This window comes from Aegilops tauschii, chromosome 2 (genome assembly GCF_002575655.3).
Source record: "Aegilops tauschii subsp. strangulata cultivar AL8/78 chromosome 2, Aet v6.0, whole genome shotgun sequence".
Taxonomy (NCBI): domain Eukaryota; kingdom Viridiplantae; phylum Streptophyta; class Magnoliopsida; order Poales; family Poaceae; genus Aegilops; species Aegilops tauschii.
This window is the reverse complement of record NC_053036.3, coordinates 133,734,517-133,761,851: the sequence shown is the minus strand read 5'-3', so window position 1 is coordinate 133,761,851 and position 27,335 is coordinate 133,734,517. Positions and strand designations below refer to the sequence as shown.

The window sequence follows — 27,335 nt, the reverse complement described above, 5'->3', positions numbered from 1 at the left end:
CTAGTGAGGGGGTCCTTTTTGACAATTTTATCCGCGGCTAGTCCTTTTTGTCAATAGCGTTCGGCAGGGGGTCCTTTTGAACAAAAAAATCAAAGGGGGGAAGGGAGCATAGGCGACCGGATCCAAGCCATGCAATGGTTCAAGTAGGAAGGAACGGACATATGGATCACCACAATTCTCATCGGTGCCTCCTCATGGCCATCATCATGGTCTAAAAGAAGAGGGGAAAGAGAGGAACTGGGGGTGGATCTAGGTCCAAGCTCTTGAAAAGAAGTCATTGAATAGAGAAACATTGGAGATTTCTACAGTACTGTACATTTTTGTTCCTTGCAAACCACAACATATTCATGAAAACTCTTCGTTACCAACCAGTTACACCAACTTGGCCGAGATCTCCAAAGCGCAATAGCTTCCGAATATGTGAAAACGGATGGTGTTGGAGTTGATACGCGTTCAGAGTAAGGGGTAACTGAACATGGCAAAATCGACTTCTCTCCTAAACCTTGCACATTTACAGTTACCGCGAGGCCACGCGCATCGACTGAAGCAGCATATCCATTGTGGACACTGTGAAGCTGATAATTCTCTCAAATTAGTTCACTCCCTTAACTTACAGTAAACACCTCAGGCAAGCCCTGCACTCCTCTCCACTCAATGGAAAGGCAGGGCGCTAAACATAATACACTGTAATGATAGCTAAAAATTCAGAGTAAAAAAGGAAAGAGAGGAAAAGAGCATCTCTCCCCCTAGGTACATTCCGGCATTACAAGAAGACCGACGGCGAGGGGTTGACGACGATGTGCCTGAGCGGATTCGTGACGTCGCCGCCGCCGGCGTGCTTCACGAACTCCGCCGGCGTGAGGAAGTTGCCGTGGCAGACGCACACTATCCTCACCTCCTCCCCTTTCCTGTACTTGTAGAGGAAGCCGTCGATCTTCTTGCCGTTGGGGCCGTCCACCTTGGAGGAGACCATCGGCATGTCCTCCATCATGCTCTTCCGCAGGTCGCCAGTGCTCGTCGTGCGCATCGTCAGCGACCTGAGGGTCCGCAACGGCGGTTGCTCCTTGACGATGCCGTTCGGCAGCTTCCCGGCCGTAGATGGTGCCGGCGGCGGGAGGGATTTGTTCTGGTTATTATTATCAGAAGATATCTCCATGCTCGATGTGCTCTTCGCCTCAGCGCCATCACCGCTACCTGCACCAATGCAGAGGAGAAGATGTCACATTTTCATATTCCAACATGTCAATAAAGATGCATATCCCAATGTGTTCTTTTCCGTTTACTAATCGTCAGTGCTTTCCAGTTTTTCAGGTAGACAATTCAAATCGTATATATTTGGTAGCTGCTCGGATAATGATTAGTCTGAATAATCATACCCTGACGCTACGTAACTATTAATCCCTCCGTTCCAAAATAGATGACTCAACTTTCTACTAACTTGGGAGTAGTAGTGAATAAAAGCTTAGAAACTGCTTAGAAACATGCCGTAGAAGGCATCTCTTCAGACCCTAGGAGCAACAGCACGGCTCGAAATAATCCCAGAAATGACATCACCCAAAACAAACGCCCCGAAAAGAACACAACAAATCCCATGCGTACGTAGAAGTATCATCAGGTTGTGCAGAAAAGAATTCCCCATTTCCATGGCGGGCAGCTGTCAGCCAATTTGGCGAAAAAGAAGCATCGGCTCAACTAGCGTTCTAACGAATCGATCCCAGTAAATCACAAGACCAAAGCAAGATCCATGGCAAAGAACACTCGACATGTTAGATCCCCCCTCTGCCCATGCATCTCCTACCAAAAGAACCACGGTAAGCTCGGCATGACACCGACCTGCATGGATCGCCGAGAGCTTAACAGGCAGCTGAATGAATAATTCAAGCACGGAAGCGCAATAAAACAGTGGGAATTGCAAACTGATTGTAGCAAATAGTTGGAGTAGCAGGGAAGCTGGTGAAAGCATGTGTATACCTTGCTCCGGCATGCTTGAGGAAGCGTTCCCCTGGTCGACGACGGAGCGGCGGAGCTGGAACGCGCTGGGGTAGAGCGGCTCCTGGGCGTCGTCCCGGCTGCTGCTGCCGCCGGACTTGCCGGAGTTCATGGAGGTGCGGCGCTCGAGGCGCTTGCGCTTGGCCTGGAGGCGCTTGAGGCTCTGCATCTCGCGCCGGCGCCACCGCTCCTCCTCGGTCTCGGTGGGGAGCGAGCTGGTGCGCATCAGCGGCGCCGGCGGGGGCGTCGCGGCGGCGATGTCGTCGCTGGTGCCCGGGAGCGAGCACATGGCGGCGAGGGAGGAGGAGCGCACCAGCCGCGGCTTCTTGGCGTCCCGGCCGGAGTTGGCGCCGAAGCAGCCGCCCAGGGACAGGCCCAGGCTAAGCTCGACCACCTCGTCCGGCTCGCCGGCGCCGCCCCCCGCCTTGTCCGACGACGCGCCCTTCTCCCCGCCGAACCTGCCCAAGAAGTCCCTCGACGCCATGCCCGGCACAGAGAACGAGAGAGAGAGCAAGCAATTCCCCGCCGCGAAGCAGACGCCAATCCTTCCCTTCCCCAAGCTCCAAGAAGGCCAAATTCTCAGGAACACCTCGCCATTGCCGCGAATCCGTCCCGCGCCGGGCAATTCTCGGTCTCCAAACCCAGAGGGAAGAACATCACAGCGCCTACGGACGAACAATCGACGAGCGCCGGGGAAGCAGAGCCAGCACAATCGGCGGCAATCAGATCCCTCCGACGCGCGTGGGATCCTCGAGCGGGAGAGGGGAGAGGGGGGGAGGTGGATGGGAATGGAGAGGAGAGGAGAGGAGAAGAGAAGGAGGCCTGCGCTGCGTGCGTGTCGCTCTAATCTCCTTCGTTGTTAGACTGCTCCCTCCATTAAACCGAAATTGTTTGGAGACGGGAACAGGGGGGGCTAGTTGGATGGGACTACGAGCGCATGGAGGCCGGCCACGTGTCGGACAGCGGGTACACGTGTTGGATCCCGACAAGCCGAGCCGGTATCGGGCGGCGCGCGGCTCGGCGCGGCTCGGTTGGGACCGCGGTTGGTAGTGGTGGTACTTGGGGATGTGTGACGTGTCGAGGCCGCGTAGGGGCGTCTGCCTGACACGTTTCGGGCTTCCGGTTCTCAGGGCACGACTCCCCGTGCGGTGTCCACTCCAGAGTATACTTCGATCCTTTTTCTATGTCCTACTGTTTGTATGATTGTAATCTATATATACGCACCTCCGGTAAATGTTGGTGGCTGTAAATAATTCATGCACGCGTCAGAAAGGCTTAAACGGCATGTACACTTTACTCAAAAGTAGAAAAGTAAAAGGTTTTTCCAAAATGGTCAAAGATTTCATACTAAAAAAAACCAGCCCTTACAAAAACCTCATTTACAAGCTTGAGAAATTGCAGTCAAGTCCTTACAAAAATCACCATTTTCTTTCTGCATCCATCGAAGGGGCGCCGTGAGCAAAGCTCATTGCGGTCTTTGGGCCTCCATCTCAACCTTGTTGAAACCGGGGGAGCTTGCAGAAGTGACAGTTAAGAAGTTGACGATTTAGACCAGCACGCGTCGTGGTTGCAAACTTGAAAGACCGTCACCCAGAAGAAGCTAAAACAAGGAGAGCTAGAAGATAATCACAACTCCGACCAAACGGAAGAGGGGGGTAGAAACCTCACAAGTTCTTCAATAGAGTAATATTTGTGTTAGGCTTCATCATACGAAGATGGAACTACAAAACAAAAGCATGCCAAACAACATCCCCTCCGTGGTCATGGAAAAAGCTAATAACAACAAGAAAGGGCATCGCATGGGAAAATCCAGGAAGAATTATCTCGCTTCGCCCCCACAGCCACAATTACACCAACGACAAAGAACTCAAAACTACGAGACTTGGACTAGATATTGAGGTCCAGGGTCGCCCTAACCTTCTGCCACTGTGGCGGCGAGCGCAGGGCAAAGGAATTGCGCGGCAGTGCCAGCGGCTAAAGGGGGTGTGGAGCTCGACTCCTGATTTCCATGTCATGTCATCTAGTTGTCAACATTTTCTATTCTCGTGTTTTGGGAATTCAAAGAGGTTGCAGATGTTGGATTGAGATTATTGATGCGGAGGAATACCCATATGGGAGCACAACCCCATTGGCTAGTCGTGCTTATAATACCTCCTTAGAGAACACTTTGTCCGCCCTTGTGCAGCCCTTGGGGGCACCAGCTTGGTGGTTTACGGGCCGTCCTCGGAGGATGCAGCCAAGGTAGAATTCATGCGTGAATTGGTGGAGGTTCAGGAGCTTTTGGCTGGCCCGTGGATGATGGCCGGTGACTTTAATCTCCTAGTCAACCCGGAGGATAAGAATAACGATTCCGTCAACCGCCGTATGATTAGCCGTTTCCGATCCAAGCTTAATCGGTTGGAGCTAAAGGAGATATATTTGAACGGGAGACGCTATACGTGGTCTAATGAGCGGTCCAGGGCCACGTTGGAAAGGATTGATCATGTGTTCGGGACAAATTGTTGGGAGGATCTATACCCTTCTTGCTTCCTAACGGTGTTGAGCTCGGCGGTCTCGGACCACTGTCCGCTTTTGGTGGATTTGCATGCTGACTTCCAATTCGGGAAGCGCTTCAAGTTTGAAGCTTTCTGGCCCAAGGCCCCAGGTTTCATGCAAACGGTGCAAGAGGCGTGGCACGCCATACCATCGGAGGGCAATCCCTATATGGTGTTGAACAATAAACTGCGGGCCACCGCAAAACATCTACAAAGATGGAGCGACAAGTGGATTGGTAGTATACGCATGTAGATCGCCATTGCTTTGGAGCTGATCCTACGCCTTGACGTGGCCATGGAATCCAAGGAGCTGAGTCGAGCGGAGTTTGAGCTCCGTAAGCTTCTAAAGAAGAAACTTCTAGGACTTTCCTCCATCCAGCGGTCGATCGCAAGACAACGCTCAAGGCTGCTGCACCTGAAGGAGGGGGGTGCCAATACAGATTTCTTCCATCGCCATGCTAAGCATAGGCAACGGAAGAATGTGATCATGTCGCTCCGGCATAATAACGACGTCGTTTCGGGTCATGAAAGTATTGTTGAGGTTGTGGACGCCTACTATGGGGCCCTGTTTGGTTCCATGACGGGTCGCCAGCATACGATTGATTTGGAAGAGCTAAGTCTACCCTTCTTGGATTTGCATCACTTGGAGGAGCCATTCATGGAGGAAGAAGTAATCAAAGTGATCAAAACCATGCCTTTTGACAAGGCGCCCGGGCCGGACAGATTTACGACCAGATTCTATGCATCTTGCTGGAATATCATCAAGGAAGATTTCATGAAAGCCCTCTCAGCCTTTTACCATAGGGACATGCGAGGTTTAGCCTCACTTAATAAAGCACTGGTGGCTCTGTTGCCCAAAAAGGAAGGCGCCGAGGAGTTGAAGGATTACCGTTTGGTAAGCTTGGTGCATGGAGCGGTAAAAATATTCGACAAGGTGTTGGCGTGTCGTCTTACTGGAGATTTACCGTACTTAATGGGCTAGCATCAGAATGCCTTCGTCAAGAGGCGATTCCTTCATGATAACTTCATGCTTGCCCAATGTACGGCTCGGCGCCTTCACGCCTTGAAGCAGCTGGCGGTGATGGTGAAATTAGACATATCAAAAGCCTTCGATATGATACAGTGGCCCTTTCTTCTCAAAGTTCTTCAGTGCATGGGTTTTGGCGCACGGTAGCTATCATGGATTGTGGGGCTCCTCTATACTTCGACTACTCGTATCATGGTGAATGGGGTGCCCGGGGCCCTGATCTACAACTGTTGCGGACCTCGCCAGGGTGGACCGTTATCGCCGATGCTATTCATCCTTATTATGGAGCCATTGTGTCGTCTCTTCAAGATGGCCTCAGAGTCTGGCATACTGACCCCGCTGGTGCGCGTGGGACTTGAGCACCGCATGTCGATCTTTGCGGATGACGTGATCGTCTTTCTCAAGCCGGTGGACCTCGAGCTGGCAACTACAGCAAGGATCTTGGAGATGTTGTTGGGGAACGCAGTAATTTCAAAAAAATTCCTATGCACGCGCAAGATCCATCTAGGTGATGCATAGCAACGAGAGGGGAGAGTGTTGTCCACGTACCCTCATAGACCGAAAGTGGAAGCATTATGATAACGCGGTTGATGCAGTCGTACGTCTTCACGATCCGACCGATCCTAGTACCGAAAGTACGGCACCTCCGCGATCTGCACACGTTCAGCTCGATGACGTCCCACGAACTCTAGATCCAGCTGAGTGTCGGGGGAGAGCTTCGTCAGCACGACGGCGTGATGACGGTGATGATGAAGTTACCGACGCAGGGCTTCGCCTAAGCACTGCAACGATATGACCGAGGTGGAAATCTGTGGAGGGGGGCACCGCACACGGCTAAACAATCAACTTGTGTATTCTAGGGTGCCCCGTGCCCCCGTATATAAAGGAGCAAGGGGGAGGCCGGCCGGCCCTCATGGGGCGCGCCCCAAGTAGGATTCCTACTAGGAATCCTATTCGTAGTAGGTTTCCAACAAGGGAAGAGAGGGTGAAGGAAGGAGAGGGAGAGAGGGAGAAGGAAAAGGGGGGCGCCACCCCCCTTCCCTTGTCCTATTCGGAATCCAAGGGGGTGCGGCCTGCCCTGGCTGGATTCCTCTCTCTCCACTAAGGCCCATGGCGGCCCATTAATTCCCTCGGGGGGTTCCGATAACCCCTCTGGCACCCCGGTTTTACCCGAAACCATCTGGAACACTTCCGGTGTCCGAATAACATGGTCCAAATAACAATCTTTATGTCTCGACCATTTCGAGACTCCTCGTCATGTTCGTGATCACATCCGTGACTCCGAACAACCTTCGGTACATCAAAACACATAAACTCATAATACCGATCGTCATCGAACGTTAAGCATGCGGACCCTACGGGTTTGAGAACTATGTAGACATGACCGAGACTCATCTCCGGTCAATAACCAATAGCGGAACCTGGATGTTCATATTGGTTCCCACATATTCTACGAAGATCTTTATCGGTCAAACCGCATAACAACATACGTTGTTCCCTTTGTCATCGGTATGTTACTTGCCCGAGATTCGATCGTCGGTATCTCAATACCTAGTTCAATCTCGTTACCAGCAAGTCTCTTTACTCGTTTCGTAATGCATCATCCCGTAACTAACTCATTAGTCATATTTCTTGCAAGGCTTATAGTGATGTGCATTACCGAGAGGGCCCAGAGATACCTCTCCGACAATCGGAGTGACAAATCCTAATCTCGATCTATGCCAAATCAACAAACACCATCGGAGACACCTGTAGAGCATCTTTATAATCACCCAGTTACGTTGTGACATTTGATATCACACTAAGTGTTCCTCCGGTATTCGGGAGTTGCATAATCTCATAGTCATAGGAACATGTATAAGTTATGAAGAAAGCAATAGCAATAAACTAAACGATCATAGTGCTAAGCTAACGGATGGGTCAAGTCAACCACATCATTCTCTAATGATGTGATCCCGTTCATCAAATGACAACTCATGTCTATGGTTAGGAAACTTAACCATCTTTGATTAACGAGCTAGTCAAGTAGAGGCATACTAGTGACACTATGTTTGTCTATGTATTCACACATGTACTAAGTTTCCGGTTAATACAATTCTAGCATGAATAATAAACATTAATCATGATATAAGGAAATATAAATAACAACTTTATTATTGCCTCTAGGGCATATTTCCTTTAGTCTCCCACTTGCACTAGAGTCAATAATCTAGTTCACATTGCCATGTGATTTAACATCAATAGTCCACATCTTTATGTGATTAACACCCATAGTTCACATCGCCATGTGACCAACACTCAAAAGGTTTACTAGAGTCAATAATCTAGTTCACATTGCTATGTGATTAACACCCAAGACTAATAAGGTATGATCATGTTTTTGCCTGTGAGAGAAATTTTAGTCTACGGGTCTGCAACATTCATATCCGTATGTATTTTGCAAATTTCTATGTCTACAATACTCTGCACGGAGCTACTCTAGCTAATTGCTCCCACTTTCAATATGTATCTAGATCAAGACTTAGAGTCATCCAGACCGGCGTCAAAGCTTCGACGTAACTCTTTACGATGAACTCTTTGTCACCTCCATAACCGAGAAACATTTCCTTATTACACTAAGGATAATTTTGACCGTTGTCCAGTGATCGTCTCCTGGATCACTATTGTACCCTCTTGCCAAACTCATGGTGAGGTACACAATAGGTCTGGTACACAGCATAGCATGCTTCATAGAATCTATGACTGAGGCATAGGGAATGACTTTCATTCTCTTTCCATTTTCTGTCGTGGTCGGGTTTTGAGTCTTTACTCAACTTCACACCTTGCAACACAGGCAAGAACTCCTTCTTTGACTGTTCCATTTTGAACTACTTCAAAATATTTTCAAGGTATGTACTCATTGAAAGAACTTATCAAGCATCTTGATCTATCTCTATAGATCTTGATGCTCAATTTGTAAGCAGCTTCACCGAGGTCTTTCTTTGAAAAACTCCTTTCAAACACTCCTTTATGCTTTCCAGAAAATTCTACATTATTTCCGATCAACAATATGTCATTCACATTTACTTATCAGAAAGGTTGTAGTGCTCCCACTCACTTTCTTGTAAATACAGGCTTCACCGCAAGTCTGTATAAAACTATATGCTTTGATCAACTTATCAAAGCGTATATTCCAACTCCGAGATGCTTGCACCAGTCCATAGATGGATCGCTGGAGCTTGCACATTTTGTTAGCACCTTTAGGATTGACAAAACCTTCTGGTTGTATCATATACAACTCTTCTTTAATAAATCCATTAAGGAATGTAGTTTTGATATCCATTTGTCAGATTACACAAAATGTGGCAATTGCTAACATGATCCGGACAGACTTAAGCATCGCTACGGGTGAGAAGGTCTCATCGTAGTCAACTCCTTGAACTTGTCGAAAACCTTTCGCAACAAGTCTAGCTTTGTAGACAGTAACATTACCGTCAGCGTCAGTCTTCTTCTTGAAGATCCATTTATTCTCTATGGCTTGCCGATCATCGGGCAAGTCAACCAAAGTCCATACTTTGTTCTCATACATGGATCCCATCTCAGATTTCATGGCCTCAAGCCATTTCGCGGAATCTGGGCTCATCATCGCTTCCTCATAGTTCGTAGGTTCGTCATGGTCTAGTAACATGACTTCCAGAAACGATTACCGTACCACTCTGGTGCAGACCATAGTCTGGTTGACCTATGAGGTTCGTTAGTAACTTGATCTGAAGTTTCATGATCAGCATCATTAACTTCCTCACTAATTGGTGTAGGCATCACTGGAACTGTTTTCTGTGATGAGCTACTTTCCAATTCGAGAGAAGGTACAATTACCTCATCAAGTTCTACTTTCCTCCCACTCACTTCTTTCGAGAGAAACTCCTTCTCTAGAAAGGATCCACTCTTAGCAACAAAGATCTTGCCTTCGGATCTGTGATAGAAGGTGTACCCAACAGTTTCTTTTGGGTATCCTATGAAGACGCACTTCTCTGATTTGGGGTCGAGCTTATCAGGTTGAAGCTTTTTCACATAAGCATCACAGTCCCAAACTTTAAGAAACGACAGCTTAGGTTTCTTGCCAAACCACAGTTCATATGGTGTCGTCTCAACGGATTAGATGGTGCCCTATTTTAACGTGAATGCAGCTGTCTCTAATGCATAACCCCAAAATGATAGTGGTAAATTGGTAAGAGAAATCATAGATCGCACCATATCTAATAAAGTACGGTCACGATGTTCGGACACACCATTACACTGTGGTGTTCGAGGTGGCGTGAGTTGCGAAACTATTCCACATTGTTTCAAATGAAGACCAAACTCATAACTCAAATATTCACTTCCACGATCAGATCGTAGAAACTTTATTTTCTTGTTACGATGATTTTCTACTTCACTCTGAAATTCTTTGAAATTTTCAAATGTTTCAGACTTATGTTTCATTAAGTAGATATACCTATATCTACTAAAATCATCTATGAAGGTCAGAAAATAATGATACCCACCGCGAGCCTCAACACTCGTCGGACCGCATACATCATGTTGGAAATATGCCCTAGAGGCAATAATAAAATGGTTATTATTGTATTTCCTTGTTCATGATAATTGTCTATTGTTCATGCTATAATTGTATTAACTGGAAACCGTAATACATGTGTGAATACATAGACCACAACATGTCCCTAGTAAGCCTCTAGTTGACTAGCTCGTTGATCAATAGATGGTTATGATTTCCTGACCATGGACATTGGATGTCATTGATAACGGGATCACATCATTAGGAGAATGATGTGATGGACAAGACCCAATCCTAAGCATAGCACAAGATCGTGTAGTTCGTTTGCTAAGAGCTTTTCTAATGTCAAGTATCGTTTCCTTAGACCATGAGATTGTGCAACTCCCGGATACCATAGGAATGCTTTGGGTGTACCAAACGTCACAACGTAACTGGGTGGCTATAAAGGTGCACTATAGGTATCTCCGAAAGTGTCTGTTGGGTTGGCACGAATCGAGACTGGGATTTGTCACTCCGTATGACGGAGAGGTATCTCTGGGCCCACTCGGTAATGCATCATCATAATGAGCTCAATGGGACTAAGGAGTTAGCCACGGGATCATGCGTTACGGAACGAGTAAAGAGACTTGCCGGTAACAAGATTGAATGAGGTATTGGGATACCGACGATCGAATCTCGGGCAAGCAACATGCCGATAGACAAAGGGAATTGTATACGGGATTGATTGAATCCTCGACATCATGGTTCATCCGATGAGATCATCGTGGAACATGTGGGAGCCAATATGGGTATCCAGATCCCGCTATTGGTTATTGGCCGGAGAGGTGTCTCGGTCATGTCTGCATGGTTCCCGAACCCGTAGGGTCTACACACTTAAGGTTCGGTGACGCTAGAGTTGTTATGGGAAATAGTATGTGGTTACCGAAGGTTGTTCGGAGTCCCGGATGAGATCCCGGACATCACAAGGAGTTCCGGAATGGTCCGGCGGTGAAGATCGATATATTGGACGAAGGGTATTGGAGTCCGGAAGTGTTCCTGGGGTACCAGGCTATGGCCAGCATGACCGAAAGGTGTTTCGGGAGCCCCGGCAAGTGTTGGAGGGCCTCATGGGCCAAAGGGGAAGGAGCAAACCAGCCCACTAAGGGGTGGTGCGCCCCCCACACCCTTTCCCATGTTACTTGGGGAGGTGGGGCGCCTCCACCTGGCTTGGGAGGCAAGCCTCCACCTGCTTGGCTTGGGGGGCAAGTCTCCCTAGGATTTTCCCTAGGGAGATCCAATCTGCTTGGCCGCCGCCCCCTAGGGGAAACCCTAGGGCGCCTCCCCCTCTCCCCTTGCCCCTATATATAGTGGAGGGGTGGGAGGGCAGCCGCACCACTTCCCTGGCGCAGCCCTCCCTCCTCATACACCTCCTCCTCCTCCGTAGTGCTTAGCAAAGCTCTGCCGGAGAACCACGAGCTCCATTGCCACCACGCCGTCGTGCTGCTGGAGTTCTCCCTCAACTTCTCCTCTCCCCTTGCTGGATCAAGGAGGAGACGTCCCTGGGCTGTACGTGTGTTGAACGCGGAGGCGCCGTCCATTCGGCGCTAGATCGGATCTTCCGCGATTTGAATCGCCGCGAGTACGACTCCATCAACCGCGTTCTTGTAACGCTTCCACTTAGCGATCTTCAAGGGTATGAAGATGCACTCCCTCTCTCTTGTTGCTAGCATCTCCTAGATTGATCTTGGTGACACGTAGGAAAATTTTGAATTATTGCTACGTTCCCCAACAGTGGCATCATGAGCTAGGTCTATGCGTAGATTCTATGCACGAGTAGAACACAAAGTAGTCGTGGGCGATGATTTGTTCAATTTGCTTACCGTTACTAGTCTTATCTTGATTCGGCGGCATTGTTGGATGAAGCGGCCCGGACCGACCTTACACGTACACTTACGTGAGACAGGTTCCACCGACTGACATGCACTTGATGCATAAGGTGGCTAGCGGGTGTCTGTCTCTCCCACTTTAGTCGGATCGGATTCGATGAAGAGGGTCCTTATGAAAGGTAAATAGCAATTGACATATCACCGTTGTGGCTTTTGCGTAGGTAAGAAACGTTCTTGCTAGAAACCCATAGCAGCCATGTAAAACATGCAACAACAATTAGAGGACGTCTAACTTGTTTTTGCAGGGTATGCTATGTGATGTGATATGGCCAAAAGGATGTGATGAATTATATATATGTGATGTATGAGATTGATCATGTTCTTGTAACAGGAATCACGACTTGCATGTCGATGAGTATGACAACCGGCAGGAGCCATAGGAGTTGTCTTAATTTATTGTATGACCTGCGTGTCAATGAAAAAATGCCATGTAATTACTTTACTTTATTGCTAACCGTTAGCCATAGTAGTAGAAGTAATAGTTGACGAGACAACTTCATGAAGGCACGATGATGGAGATCATGGTGTCATGCCGGTGACGAAGGTGATCATGCCGCGCCTCGAAGATGGAGATCAAAAGGCGCAAGATGATATTGGCCATATCATGTCACTTTATGATTTGCATGTGATGTTTGTCATGTTTACATCTTATTTGCTTAGAACGGCGGTAGCATAAATAAGACGATCCCTCTCTAAAATTTCAAGAATGTGTTCCCCCTAACTGTGCACCGTTGCGAAGGATTGTTGTTTCGAAGCACCACGTGATGATCGGGTGTGATAGATTCTAACGTTCGCATACAACGGGTGTAAGCCAGATTTACACATGTGAAACACTTAGGTTGACTTGACGAGCCTAGCATGTACAGACATGGCCTCGGAACACAAGAGACCGAAAGGTCGAACACGAGTCGTATAGTAGATACGATCAACATGGAGATGTTCACCGATGATGACTAGTCCGTCTCACGTGATGATCGGACACGGCCTAGTTGACTCGGATCATGTATCACTTAGATGACTAGAGGGATGTCTATCTGAGTGGGAGTTCATTAAATAATTAGATGAACTTAATTATCATGAACATAGTCAAAAGGTCTTTGCAAATTATGTCGTAGCTTACGATTTAGTTCTACTGTTTAAGATATGTTCCTAGAGAAAATTTAGTTGAAAGTTGATAGTAGCAATTATGCGGACAGGGTCCGTAAACTGAGGATTGTCCTCATTGCTGCACAGAAGGCTTATGTCCTTAATGCACCGCTCGGTGTGCTGAACCTCGAGCGTCGTTTGTGGATGTTGCGAACATCTGACATACACGTTTTGATGACTACGTGATAGTTCAGTGCGTAATGTTGAACGGTTTAGAATTGAGGCACCAAAGACATTTTGAAACGTCGCGGAACATATGAGATGTTCCAAGAGCTGAAATTGGGATTTTAGGCTCGTGCCCACATCAAGAGGTATGAGACCTCTGACAAGTTTCTTAAGCCTGCAAACTAAGGGAGAAAGACTCAACCGTTGAGCATGTGCTCAGATTGTCTGAGTATTACAATCGCTTGAATCGAGTGGGAGTTAATCTTCCGGATGAGATAGTGATGGTTCTCCAAAGTCACTGCCACCAAGCTACTAGAGCTTTGTGATGAACTATAGCAAATCAGGGATAGATATGATGATCCTTGAGCTATTCGCGATGTTTGACACCACGAAAGTAGAAATCAAGTAGGAGCATCAATTGTTGATGGTTAGTAAAACCACTAGTTTCAAGAAGGGCAAGGGAAAGAAGGGATACTTCATGAAACGGCAAATCAGTTGCTGCTCTAGTGAAGAAACCCAAGGTTGAACCCAAACCCGAGACTAAGTGCTTTTGTAATGAGGGGAATGGTCACTGAAGCAGAACTACCCTAGATACTTGGTAGATGAGAAGGTAGGCAAGGTCGACAGAAGTATATTGGATATACATTATATTAATGTGTACTTTACTAGTACTCCTAGTAGCACCAGGGTATTAGATACCGGTTCGGTTGCTAAGTGTTGGTAACTCGAAATAAAAGCTGCGGAATAAACGGAGACTAGCTAAAGATGAGATGACGATATGTGTTGGAAGTGTTTCCAAGGTTGATGTGATCAAGCATCGCATGCTCCCTCTACCATCGAGATTGGTGTTAAACCTAAATAATTGTTATTTGGTGTTTGCGTTGAGCATAGACATGATAGCCACCTAGTTACGTTGTGACGTTTGGTACACCCAAAGCATTCCTACGGTATCCGGGAGTTGCACAATCTCATGGTCTAAGGAAACGATACTTGACATTAGAAAAGCTCTTAGCAAACGAACTACACGATCTTGTGCTATGCTTAGGATTGGGTCTTGTCCATCATATCATTCTCCTAATGATGTGATCCCGTTATCAATGACATCCAATGTCCATGGTCAGGAAATCATAACCATCTATTGATCAACGAGCTAGTCAACTAGAGGCTTAGTAGGGACATGTTGTGGTCTATGTATTCACACATGTATTACGGTTTCCAGTTAATACAATTATAGCATGAACAATAGACAATTATCATGAACAAGGAAATACAATAATAACCATTTTATTATTGCCTCTAGGGCATATTTCCAACATGATGTATGCGGTCCGACGAGTGTTGAGGCTCACGGCGGGTATCATTATTTTCTGACCTTCATAGATGATTTGAGTAGATATAGGTATATCTACTTAATGAAACATAAGTCTGAAACATTTGAAAAGTTCAAAGAATTTCAGAGTGAAGTAGAAAATCATCGTAACAAGAAAATAAAGTTTCTACGATCTGATCGTGGAAGTGAATATTTGAGTTATGAGTTTGGTCTTCATTTGAAACAATGTGGAATAGTTTCGCAACTCACGCCACCTCGAACACCACAGTGTAATGGTGTGTCCGAACATCGTGACCGTACTTTATTAGATATGGTGCGATCTATGATTTCTCTTACCAATTTACCACTATCATTTTGGGGTTATGCATTAGAGACAGCTGCATTCACGTTAAAATAGGGCACCATCTAATCCGTTGAGACGACACCATATGAACTGTGGTTTGGCAAGAAACCTAAGCTGTCGTTTCTTAAAGTTTGGGACTGTGATGCTTATGTGAAAAAGCTTCAACCTGATAAGCTCGACCCCAAATCAGAGAAGTGCGTCTTCATAGGATACCCAAAAGAAACTGTTGGGTACACCTTCTATCACAGATCCGAAGGCAAGATCTTTGTTGCTAAGAGTGGATCCTTTCTAGAGAAGGAGTTTCTCTCGAAAGAAGTGAGTGGGAGGAAAGTAGAACTTGATGAGGTAATTGTACCTTCTCTCGAATTGGAAAGTAGCTCATCACAGAAATCAGTTCCAGTGATGCCTACACGAATTAGTGAGGAAGTTAATGATGCTGATCATGAAACTTCTGATCAAGTTACTAACGAACCTCGTAGGTCAACCAGACTATGGTCTGCACCAGAGTGGTACGGTAATCGTTTCTGGAAGTCATGTTACTAGACCATGACGAACCTACGAACTATGAGGAAGCGATGATGAGCCCAGATTCCGCGAAATGGCTTGAGGCCATGAAATCTGAGATGGGATCCATGTATGAGAACAAAGTATGGACTTTGGTTGACTTGCCCGATGATCGGCAAGCCATAGAGAATAAATGGATCTTCAAGAAGAAGACTGACGCTAACGGTAATGTTACTGTCTACAAAGCTCGACTTGTTGCGAAAGGTTTTCGACAAGTTCAAGGAGTTGACTACGATGAGACCTTCTCACCCGTAGCGATGCTTAAGTCTGTCCGAATCATGTTAGCAATTGCCACATTTTGTGTAATCTGACAAATGGATATCAAAACTACATTCCTTAATGGATTTATTAAAGAAGAGTTGTATATGATACAACCAGAAGGTTTTGTCAATCCTAAAGGTGCTAACAAAATGTGCAAGCTCCAGCGATCCATCTATGGACTGGTGCAAGCATCTCGGAGTTGGAATATACGCTTTGATAAGTTGATCAAAGCATATAGTTTTATACAGACGTGCGGTGAAGCCTGTATTTTCATGGGTGGCTATAAAGGTGCACTACAGGTATCTCCGAAAGTGTCTGTTGGGTTGGCATGAATCGAGACTCGGATTTGTCACTCCGTATGACGGAGAGGTATCTCTGGGCCCACTCGGTAATGCATCATCATAATGAGCTCAATGGGACTAAGGAGTTAGCCACAGGATCATGCATTACGGAACGAGTAAAGAGACTTGCTGGTAACAAGATTGAACGAGGTATTGGGATACCGACGATCGAATCTCGGGCAAGCAACATGCCGATAGACAAAGGGAATTGTATATGGGATTGATTGAATCCTCGACATCGTGGTTCATCCGATGAGATCATCGTGGAACATGTGGGAGCCAATATGGGTATCCAGATCCCGCTATTGGTTATTGGCCGGAGAGGTGTCTCGGTCATGTCTGCATGGTTCCCGAACCCGTAGGGTCTACACACTTAAGGTTCGGTGACGCTAGAGTTGTTATGGGAAATAGTATGTGGTTACCGAAGGTTGTTCGGAGTCCCGGATGAGATTTCGGACATCACGAGGAGTTCCGGAATGGTCCGGCGGTGAAGATTGATATATTGGACAAGGGTATTGGAGTCCGGAAGTGTTCCGGGGGTACCAGGCTATGGCCAGCATGACCGAAAGGTGTTTCGGGAGCCCCGGCAAGTGTTGGAGGGCCTCATGGGCCAAAGGGGAAGGGGCAAACCAGCCCACTAAGGGGTGGTGCGCCCCCCACACCCTTTCCCACGTTACTTGGGGAGGTGGGGCGCCTCCACCTGGCTTGGGAGGCAAGCCTCCACCTGCTTGGCTTGGGGGGCAAGTCTCCCTAGGATTTTCCCTAGGGAGATCCAATCTGCTTGGCCGCCCCCCCCTAGGGGTAACCCTAGGGCGCCTCCCCCTCTCCCCTTGCCCCTATATATAGTGGAGGGGTGGGAGGGCAGCCGCACCTCTTCCCTGGCGCAGCCCTCCCTCCTCATACACCTCCTCCTCCTCCTCCGTAGTGCTTAGCAAAGCTCTGCCGGAGAACCACGAGCTCCATTGCCACCACGCCGTCGTGCTGCTGGAGTTCTTCCTCAACTTCTCCTCTCCCCTTGCTGGATCAAGAAGGAGGAGACGTCCCCGGGCTGTACGTGTGTTGAACGCGGAGGCGCCGTCCGTTCGGCGCTAGATCGGATCTTCCGCGATTTGAATCGCCGCGAGTACGACTCCATCAACCGCGTTCTTGTAACGCTTCCGCTTAGCGATCTTCAAGGGTATGAAGATGCACTCCCTCTCTCTCGTTGCTAGCATCTCCTAGATTGATCTTGGTGACACGTAGGAAAATTTTGAATTATTGCTACGTTCCCAACACATCAGTATGTATTATTTCCAGTAAGTCAGTTGCTCGCTCCATTGTACTGGAGAACGGAGTCTTAGTCATCTTGCCCATGAGGCATGGTTCGCAAGCATCAAGTGATTCATAATCAAGTGATTCCGAAAGCCCATCAGCATGGAGTTTCTTCATGCGCTTTACACCAATATGACCTAAAGTGCCACAAATAAGTTGCACTATCATTATTAACTTTGCATCTTTTGGCTTCAATATTATGAATATGTGTATCACTACGATCGAGATTCAATAAACCATTTACATTGGGTGTATGACCATAGAAGGTTTTATTCATGTAAACAGAATAACAATTATTCTTTGACTTAAATGAATAACAACATCGCAATAAACATGATCCAATCATATTCATGCTCAACGCAAACACCAAATAACATTTATTTTAGGTTCAACACTTGATGCTTTTCTTGATTTCTACCTTCGCCGATTTTAGCATCGCGAAGAGCTCGGGAATCGTTTTCGTCATCCCTTGCATATTATAGTTCATCACGAAGTTCCAGTACCTTGGCGATAGTGACTAGAGAACTCTATCAATCATTATTTTATCTGGAAGATTAACTCCCACTTGATTCAAGCGATTGTAGTACTCAGACATTCTGAGCATGTCGGGTGGTAGGTGCGACATATGCCAACGGGTGGCTTATCATTGTGGGTGCCAATAAGACATCGCCGGTGCCTGGAAACGGGATGAGGCGAAGACATGCACGCCGGCGAATCTTACCCAGGTTCGGGGCTCTCCGAGGAGATAACGCCCCTAGTCCTGCTCTGCGGGGTCTCTGCATGATCACTAGATCGGAAAGAGTAGCTACAATCGCTCCTAGAGCTGTTGGGTTCAAGGGAGAAGAAGAACAAGGCTAGCTCTTGCTTCCCTTTCTATATGGTGTCTGTGTAATGCTAAGAAGCCAACCCTTTGCATGGGTGCCCCGGGGGGTTTATATAGGCCTACCCCCCGGGGGTACAATTGTAATCCGGCTGGGCACTGGTCCCAGCCGTCAGTGTCTACGCTCGCCGGCTTCTCCACCGGCTGTTGGGGCCCGCCGACTAGTGGGTCCCGCCGGCTGCCGGCCTCTTGGTCGACAGGCCGGCCCCACCGCCTAGGATCTTGTCGGTGGTTGCTTACTGTAGCCTCGCCCCTGATGACGAGGGCTTCGTTGAGGTAAGCGTGGCTACAGTGGGCCGCCTCGAGGGCTCTCACTGTAGCCTTACCTCGTCTTGTCTCCTTAATGTGGCACATGCTTCGAGGGAGGGGGTAGCCGACTTCTGGGGGCCGGCTACGCCCTTGGCCGACTGGGGGAGGCCGGGCCGCCTCCGCGCCTCTCTCTAGCTGAAGGGGCCCGCCGCCCGTGGGCCGTACCGGCGTCTGCCGTGGGTGACGTCGAGGCTAGCATGGCTACAGTGCCGAGCCGGACGGGGAATGGCCGTCCCGTACGACGTCCTGTGGCCATGCCTGCCTCGGGCTTCGGGGGTAGTGGGCCGCACTGTGCCACACCCCGTCTTATCACCGTTATGTGGCGTAGCTTTGGTGGTTGCGGTCTTGGCCGGCTTCTTGGAGTCGGCGTTCTTCGGGGCCGACTTCGAGGAAGTCGGCATCCTTTACGGCCGGCTTCCTGGAGTCGGCCACCCCGTGGTTATCCTGGGGGGGGGGAGGTTGCTGAGGCTGGGTCACCTTCCATGAGTCGGCTTCAGAGGTAGCCGGCCAGGGAAGGTGGTCCAATGCTTGGAGTGCTTGAAGGCCCAAAGGCCTGATAATTTTTTGGAAGAGCCAGGGGCAGTCGGTTAGGCTACCCGTGGCCATTTACTCCGACAGTAGTTCTCGAGGCTGATTGGGCTTCGAGGTTGGGTAGGAGTTGAGAAGCTCGGTCAGCTTCCTATCTTGACAAGTCGGCAGCTGGGACCGGCTTTGGTTAGGCGCGCCGCCTTGGTCGAAAACTCCGGAGTCGGAGGGCGGGAGCTCGCCAGTGCGTGCACCGGGCCGCGGGCCGGCCACTTGCCGTCTGCGAACCACGTGGCCTCTCTCGGCCAGAAAGCCTGCCAGCCCACGCGCGCGACGGGACGTCGCCGCAGGGCGGGGGCCCGCCACGTCCACGCCCGGGCCCAGGCGCGGATTCTCTGCAGCCCGAAACCGCCCGCACGTCTCCTTGCGGCAGTTTCGGCACGCCTTTAGGGCGTAATAATCGCGAGGCGTGGGAGGAGTGGGTGCAGTTAATCCCACGTCCCACCCCACGTCCGGCCTCCCCGGCTTCACCTCGCGAGGCTATAAGTAGGGGGAGAGGGAGAGCGGCAGGCTCTCGCACGCTCCTCCCCCTTCCACCATCTTCTTTCTCTTGCCGTTTCTTGCAACAGTGCCTCACCGCCGCGCTCTTCCACTACTCGTTCCTCCGCCGCCGCGCTCGTTTTCACCATGCCTCCCGCCAGGGAGCAATATGGCGGGGATTGGGACGGCTCCAACGTCCATGAAGATCACGTCGAATTCCTCCGCAAGACGCGGCGGCTGCCCAGCGCGGACAAGGTGGAGTCCGTCTCGCGCCGGCGAAGGAGCTTACGCCGGAGCCGCGGGAGGGTGAGCGGGTGGTCTTCCGCTCGCATTTCTTGCGCGGAATCGGCCTGCCCGTGAGCGCCTTCTTCCGCTCTTGGCTCGAGTTCTACCAGCTCCAGCCGCACCACCTCACCCCGAATGCGGTGGTACTGCTGTCTGCCTTCGTCACCCTGTGCGAAGGCTACCTCGGCGTCCTCCCCACCCTCGAGCTCTGGGGGAGTTCTTCCAGTCCAAGCTGGGCACGCGCTCGCGGGGCATGCCGGCTCAGACTGGCGCCTTCATCGCGGGGCGGAGGGTGGCTGCCGACAACCCCTTCCCCATCATCACGCTGATCCAGTCGGTGAAGCTATGGCAAAAGTCGTATTTCTACGTCAGGAGCATCGCCCCGCAGGGCGACTACGTCAACCTGCCGGCTTACGTAGCCGGCCCACCGGAGGGCAGGCGGCCCCAGTGGTCCTACCGGGCAGTGACTCTGACGCCGGCTGGATCTGCAGCCGTCGCCCGAGTGCGAGCGATGACCCAGTCGGAGGGCTTGACGGGGCCCGACCTGCTGGCCGCCTTCGTCACGCGCCGGGTACTTCCGATCCAGAGCCGCCCTCATCTGATCTGTCAGATCAGCGGCCAGCTCGATCCGAGCCGGATGTGCACCAAGGACATGCCGCACGCGGAGGTTGCCTATATGGTGAACTACCTCGCGAACTGCAAACTCTCCAAAGAGTGGCAGTTCGGCAAGGAGCCATATAGCCGAGCCAATCCGCCGCCCACGGTATGTTCTCCTTGTCTCTTCTTTTTTCTCTTAGCTTTGTCGCCGAGTTCCTTTGGCCGACTCTGACAAGTCGGCTTGTCTTCGACAGAGTCCTCTCCTTCGGCCTGCCAGCGGGTTGGATGCGGAGCACCGATTCGTTCCCGACCGTACGCAGCACGACCTGGAGGACCCCGACTTGGGGGCGGCCGCTATGGACAACAACACCGAGCCGGGTGGTGGCCAAGCCGGCGGCGAAGCAGGCGGCTCCGGGCATGGAGTCACCTTCGACGACTGGCCGGACGACGATGAGGCCGAAGTCGTCCTGCGCCGCCGGCCGGCCTCTGGACGCGGCGCGGGTCCCTCCGCTGCACCGCCTGCTCGGGGCGGCGGGCAAAAGCGTCGCGCCGCCCAGGGTTTGTTCGGCAGTCGGACGAAGAAGCCCAGGGGCGGGGCGGCGGCGACCAGGCGAGAGGAAGCGGCCGCGAAGGCGGCTCGCTTCCGCAAGACAATGAAGCAACCACAGACGGTGTCGGCGTAAGTTCGAACTCTTTTGTATACTCTTTTTTCTTTCTTTTCTCTAGTGGTTCCTGAATCTTTGTCTTTTTCTCCAAACAACCAGAGCTCCATTGTCGCTTGAGCGGGCGGCTGCCGCCTCCGTCGTCGAGTCGCCGAGGGGGTCTGGGAGCACCACTCGCCGCGTGGACCCCCGTGCCGACCTTCAGGAGGCGACAGAACGGAACGCGCGGGAGGCGCGGGAGGAGCGGGAGGCGGAGGCACGGAAGGCGGCCGCCGCCCAGGCGGCGCAGGAGGAGGAGGCGGCAAAGGCGCGCGCCGACGCCGCGACCAAGGCCCAAGCGGAGGCTGCAGCTGCGGCAACGGTGGAGGGGGCCTTGTTGGTCACCCCACTGCGCGTCGCAGCGCCTGGGGCCCCGGAGCCCTCGCCAGAAGGAGCCGGCGGCGACCAGCCGGGGCTGGAGAGGGACGACGACGTCGTCATCCTGGAGAGGGCACCGGTGCCGACGCCGCCGACTGGGGCGGCTCAAGGCGGCCGGCCTGATCTGCCGCATGCGCAGTCGGCGGGGGGCGAGCCGGCCGCGAGGACTGAGCTGGCGGTCCGGATGCCGCCGAGCCGGCGCGCTGGGAAGGCTGCGTCAGAGCCACAGAAGGCCGCGTCGGAGCCGCAGCCGGCCGCGGGCTCCAGCTCATCGGCCCAGGATGTGGAGGTGGCCAGCGCTACCTCGGGGTGGACACCGGGCGAAGGGACGGCCGTGATGAACGTGGCCGCGCAGGACGTCCGGACCCGGCTCCAGGCTCAGGCTACGGCGCTGAGGCAGTATACCGACGAGTTCCTTGCGACGCGGGCGGCCATCCGGGTTAGTCTTCTTATCTTGCTTCTTCTTGGTCTTGATTTCTTCCGTGGGGGCGCGTCAGCGCACCCACTGGGTGTAGTCCCCGAGTTCCGAGTCGGCTGCTGAGCAGGCGGCTTGGAATTTCTTAGTGGATTTGGCTTTGTTATTCTTGTTCTTACTTCGATCTTCTGTCTATCTTGCAGGACTACCACAATCTTCGTGCGGCCGCCTTCAACTCCCAGGCTCGGGAGCTGACCCAGAAGACCGCCGACCTTACTGAGAGCCGGGGTACGTGCTTTGTTCTTTATCTCACGTGGGGGCGCGTCAGCGCACCCACTGGGTGTAGTCCCCGAGATTCGGGCCGACTGCTGAGCAGTCGGGTCGGATCTTCCCTGACGACTTCCTCTTATTGTTCTTTCTTTTTCTGCCGTCTCTGCAGCGGCCAACGCCGGTCTGAGGGCACAGCTGGGAGAGTCTCAGACTGCCCTTCGTGCCAAGGATGCCGAGCTCGCCGCCTTGGTGCAGGAACGCGACCGCCTGGCCAAGAAGTTGGCCGACCAGGAGGAAGGCCACAAGGCGGCTCTGAAGGCGGTGCAGGACCGCGAAGCCGCCCTCCAGGCCGAGTACGAGATGGAGGCGGCTGGCTGGGCTGAAGCAAGGCAAACTCTGATCTCTGGCTATGGTCAGATCGAAGATCTGGTTGACGGTAAGCCGCCTACTTCTTCGTCCTTTCTTGCCGTCTGCCGCTTTTGGCTCGTTTTCTGACTTGGTGTTCTTCTCTTCTTTTCTTCTTGTTTCTTGCACAGAGTATTTCCCTGGCTATTCTACCGCCGCCAACCAGATCATCGAGGCCCGCCGCCAAGCGCGAAGGCAGGCTGGCTTCGAGGTTTCGCCAACCGCCGGCCGTTCGCTGGAGGAGCAGCTCTTGGCGATCCAGGCCCGCATCCAGCCGGCTCACCGACTGCTCCGCCGGCTTCAGCGTGCCGGGGCGCAAGTATTGGCCGCCCTCTGGCCCGGCCGAGTGGTTCCTCGCACCCCCAGTCGAACTGCCGACTGGCTGGAGGTGGCAGTCGGCCGCTTCGAAGCCTGGAAGGCCTCGGTGGCTCGGTCCGGCGCCAGGCGGGCGCTGGAGTTCGTCAAGGCCTGGTATCCCGGCCTGAGCCTGGATCAGCTGGCTACCTGGCGGCAGCAAGCCGACACGGAGCTGGAGCCGGTGCGGCCGGCTATCATCCGGCGGGCTTCGGCGATCGCCGACTACACCGACACCAGCGTCTTCGCCCCCGAGGTAGATGACAATGGTGTCGCCCAGCCGAAGGAGTGGTTCGGGCTGAACCCGGCAGACGGTGAAGACTCGGCGGAGGAGATCGACTCCAGCGACGAGGGCGAAGAGGAGGAGGAGGAGGGTGAAGACGCCGAGCCGGCTGGTGGAGCAGCCGACCAGCCTCAGCCTGACCGCGCCTCCAGCACCACGTTGCGCGCGAGTGCGTCGCCTGCCACTGGTGGTGACCAAGCCGAGACCCGCTAGGCGGCCACTCCTTCAGCCGGCGACGCCGTCTCCACCGACCAGCCTGGCTCCCGCACCGCGCCCTAGTCTAGTCTGCCATCTTTTGTTTTCCTGTCTTGTCACTTTTGGAACAATATTCTGTTAAGTCTGCACAATTCCACCCACTGGGGGTGTATTCGAACTTATGTCCGTAGCCAGCCTGTTGGGGGCTTTATATGTATATATAACTTATGCATGCATTTGGCTTTTCCTCGTACTTTGCTTTTCATCCTTCTGCTGTTTCCTTTGCCGCCCTTCCTTGGTTGCCGCCTCCCCAGTCAAACAGTTGCTCTGCAATCTGTAGCTGGAGGAGTGCTTGGCCAATTGGGGGGAGTACTCTAGCTTTGCTGGACTAGAGCTAAGTGTTTAGGAAGCCGGCCAGCCGGCTGTTCTGACAGCCGGCAAGCGTGGTTGGAGGCCGTCTTTTTGCTATATAAGTTCATTGGTCCTTAGCCGTTTTTCGTGTGGGCATCCTTTCTGCCTTGCCTCTTGCTAGTCGGACAGTCGTTTCTTTGAGCTGCGACTTTCAACAAGAGGGGACTTGGGAGCCGGCACACTACTTGTCTGACTCCAGGTAGAACTTTTAATATGGCTCAAGGCGGCCAGTCCCCGGGCCGACTAGTCGAACCCGGTGCCCAACAAGAAATCAAATGTAATAATACATTCATGGGTATGACACTCGTCATTCATGGATAAACAAAGGCAGTCCCCGAGTACTGTTCGGAGGGCCTGTTGGTTCGTACTTAATACAAAAGGGTAGCATGATACATACTGCTTTCAACTGTAAAATCTTCTCAGGAGGTTTGCGTTCCATGGTCGCTCCGACTCCTTGCCGGAGTCGTCTCTCTTGCGTGCTCTTGGTTTTTGCGCGTCGATCAGGTAGTAGGAGTCGTTGCCTAGTGCCTTGCTGATGACGAAGGGGCCTTCCCAAGGGGCCGAGAGCTTGTGCTGGCCGGCTGTTCGCTGGATCAGCCGGAGCACAAGGTCGCCCTCTTGGAAGGATCTTGGCTTGACCTTACGGTTGTGGTAGCGGCGCAGCCCTTGCTGGTAGATGGCGGACCGGCTGAGTGCGAACAGCCGGCCTTCTTCCAGTAGGTCGACGCCGTCTTCTCTTGCTTCCTTGGCCTCTGCCTCCGTGTACATGGTGATTCGAGGCGAGTCGAACTCGATGTCTGTTGGGATGACAGCCTCGGCACCATATACAAGGAAGAATGGAGTAAAGCCGGTTGACTTGTTGGGTGTAGTGCGCAGACTCCAGAGGACAGCCGACAGCTCATCGAGCCAGCAGCCGGCCGATCGCTCCAGTGGTACAACCAGTCGGGGCTTGATGCCGGAGAGGATGAGTCCATTTGCTCGCTCGACCTGGCCGTTTGACTGCGGGTGGGCAACGGACGCTAAGTCCAGTCGGATGCCCTGCGTCGCGCAGAAACGTGGCAGTGCTCCTTTGGCGAAGTTCGTGCCGTTGTCGGTGATGATGCTGTGTGGCACGCCGTACCGAGTAGTGATGTCAGTGATGAATGTCACGGCAGTCGGCCCGTTCAGCTTCTTGATCGGCTTTGCTTCGATCCACTTTGTGAACTTGTCCACAACGACAAGTAGATGCGTCAAGCCGCCGTGGGCTGTCTTGAAAGGGCCCACCATGTCCAGTCCCCAGACAGCAAAAGGCCAGGTGAGGGGAATGGTCTTGAGTGCAGAAGCCGGCAGGTGTTGCTTGGAACTAAAAACTTGGCATCCTCTGCAGCTCTTAACTATTTCTTTACCATCCTCCAAGGCAGTCGGCCAGAAGAAACCATGGCGGAAAGCCTTGGCCACAAGTGATCTTGAGGCTGCGTGGTGGCCGCATTCGCCTTGGTGGATATCCTTGAGGATTGCCACTCCTTTTTCTGGCTCGACACAACGCTGGAAGACTCCAGTGATGCTGCACTTCACAAGCTCTCTGTTGATTATTGCATATGCTGTGGCTCGTCGTTGCACTAGTCTTACTGAGATCTCATCGGCCGACAGCTCTCTGCTGACTAGGAACTTGAGGATGGGCTGGGCCCATGATGGAGCTGTGACTTCTTCTTCTGTTAGTGTAGCCACCATGACTCGGGTGGGTGGGTTGGCTGGCGTGGAATTGGAGTCGGCCACCGCTTCTTGTGTCGTTGCAGTCCCCTGGCCGACTGCTGCAATCCCCGGGCCGGGTTCTGAAGTCCCTGGGCCGGGTGCGACTACGGCAGTCCCCGGGCCAGTTGTCGAAACCCCCGTGCCGCCTGCGGGGTTCCTCCAGTCGGATCCAGCTGCATCTGGCGCAGGCGGTACGAAGATGGAGTCCGACTCTGGAGACGGTTTGATGGACGGCTTGAGGAGGCGCTGGAGGGAGATGCCAGTCGGTATGGCTTGTCGGGTGGAGCCGATCCGTGCTAGGGCATCTGCTTGGTCGTTGTCGGCCCTTGGCACGTGAAGGAACTCGCACCCTTCGAAGTATCCGCTGATCTGCTGGATGAGGAATCGATAGCTCGCCATGTTCGCATCCTTGGCGTCCCAGTCGCCAGACGACTGCTGGACCACCAAGTCTGAGTCGCCGTAACACAGGATCCGGCGTATGCCGAGCTCTTTGGCTAGCCGGAGCCCATGTACGAGCGCCTCGTACTCGGCCACGTTGTTGGAGGCGGCGAAGTGGATCTGTAGTGTGTACTTGAGCTTGTCGCCTTTGGGAGAGGTGAGGACGATGCCGGCTCCCAAGCCGGTGCGCATCTTGGACCTGTCAAATTGCATCCGCCAATGGGTAGAGTCGGGAGCCGGCGGTAGGTACTGGGTCTCGGCCCAGTCGACGAGGAAGTCGGCCAACGCTTGGGACTTGATGGCGGTGCGGGGTTAGTAGAAGATCGTGTAGGGCGCCAGTGCAATAGCCCATTTAGCCACCCGGCCGGATGCATCCCGGCTGCCTATGATCTCGGCGAGCGGGGCGGTGCACACGACCGTGATGGGGTGTTCTTGGAAGTAGGGCTTCAGTTTCTTGGCGGCGAAGTATACCCCATAGCACATCTTCTGGTAGTGCGGGTAGTTCTGCTTTGAGCTGGATAGCACTTCACTTAGGTAGTACACCGGCCTCTGGACTAGCTGGGCTCGGCCTTCTTCCGGGCGCTGGACCACAACAACAGTACTGACTACTCGGCTAGTCGCAGCGATGTAGAGGAGCATGGGCTCCTTTTCAGTCGGCGCTGCCAGGACAGGCGGAGTGGTCAGCATTTTCTTCAACTCATGGAAGGCTTGGTCATTCCACTCGAAGTGAGTGGACTTCTTCATGAGTCGGTACAGGGGGAGAGCCTTCTCTCCTAGCCGGCTGATAAAACGATTCAGGGAGGCCAAGCAGCCGGTGAACTTCTGCACATCTCGCAGTTTGGTGGGAATCTCCATCCTCTCGATGGCCTTGATCTTGACGGGGTTGCACTCGATGCCGCGTTCGGAGACCAGGAAGCCTAGCAGCTGGCCGGCTGGTACTCCAAATACGCACTTCTCGAGGTTGAGCTTGATTTGGAATCGGCGCAAGTTGGCGAATGTTTCTTTGAGATCTTCCAGCAGGGTACCGCGCTTCTCTGTCTTCACCACAATGTCGTCTACATAGACGTGGGCATTTCTGCCGAGTTGTTTCAAGAGGCATTTCTGCATGCAACGCTGAAAAGTGGCGCCGGCATTTCTCAAGCCGAACG

At 52.0% G+C, this 27,335-nt stretch overlaps 1 protein-coding gene across 1 annotated transcript; it reads right to left on the bottom strand.

The window, feature by feature from the left end:
• Positions 1–537: 537 nt before the first annotated feature.
• Positions 538–2,888, bottom strand: LOC109783960 (ninja-family protein 3). The gene is made up of 2 exons (XM_020342569.4): positions 1,972–2,888; positions 538–1,194 (listed from the first exon to the last, which is right to left on the bottom strand). The coding sequence occupies exons 1-2, from the start codon at positions 2,471–2,473 to the stop codon at positions 764–766; spliced, it is 933 nt and encodes a 310-aa protein (XP_020198158.1). The 5' UTR covers positions 2,474–2,888; the 3' UTR covers positions 538–763.
• Positions 2,889–27,335: the final 24,447 nt, after the last annotated feature.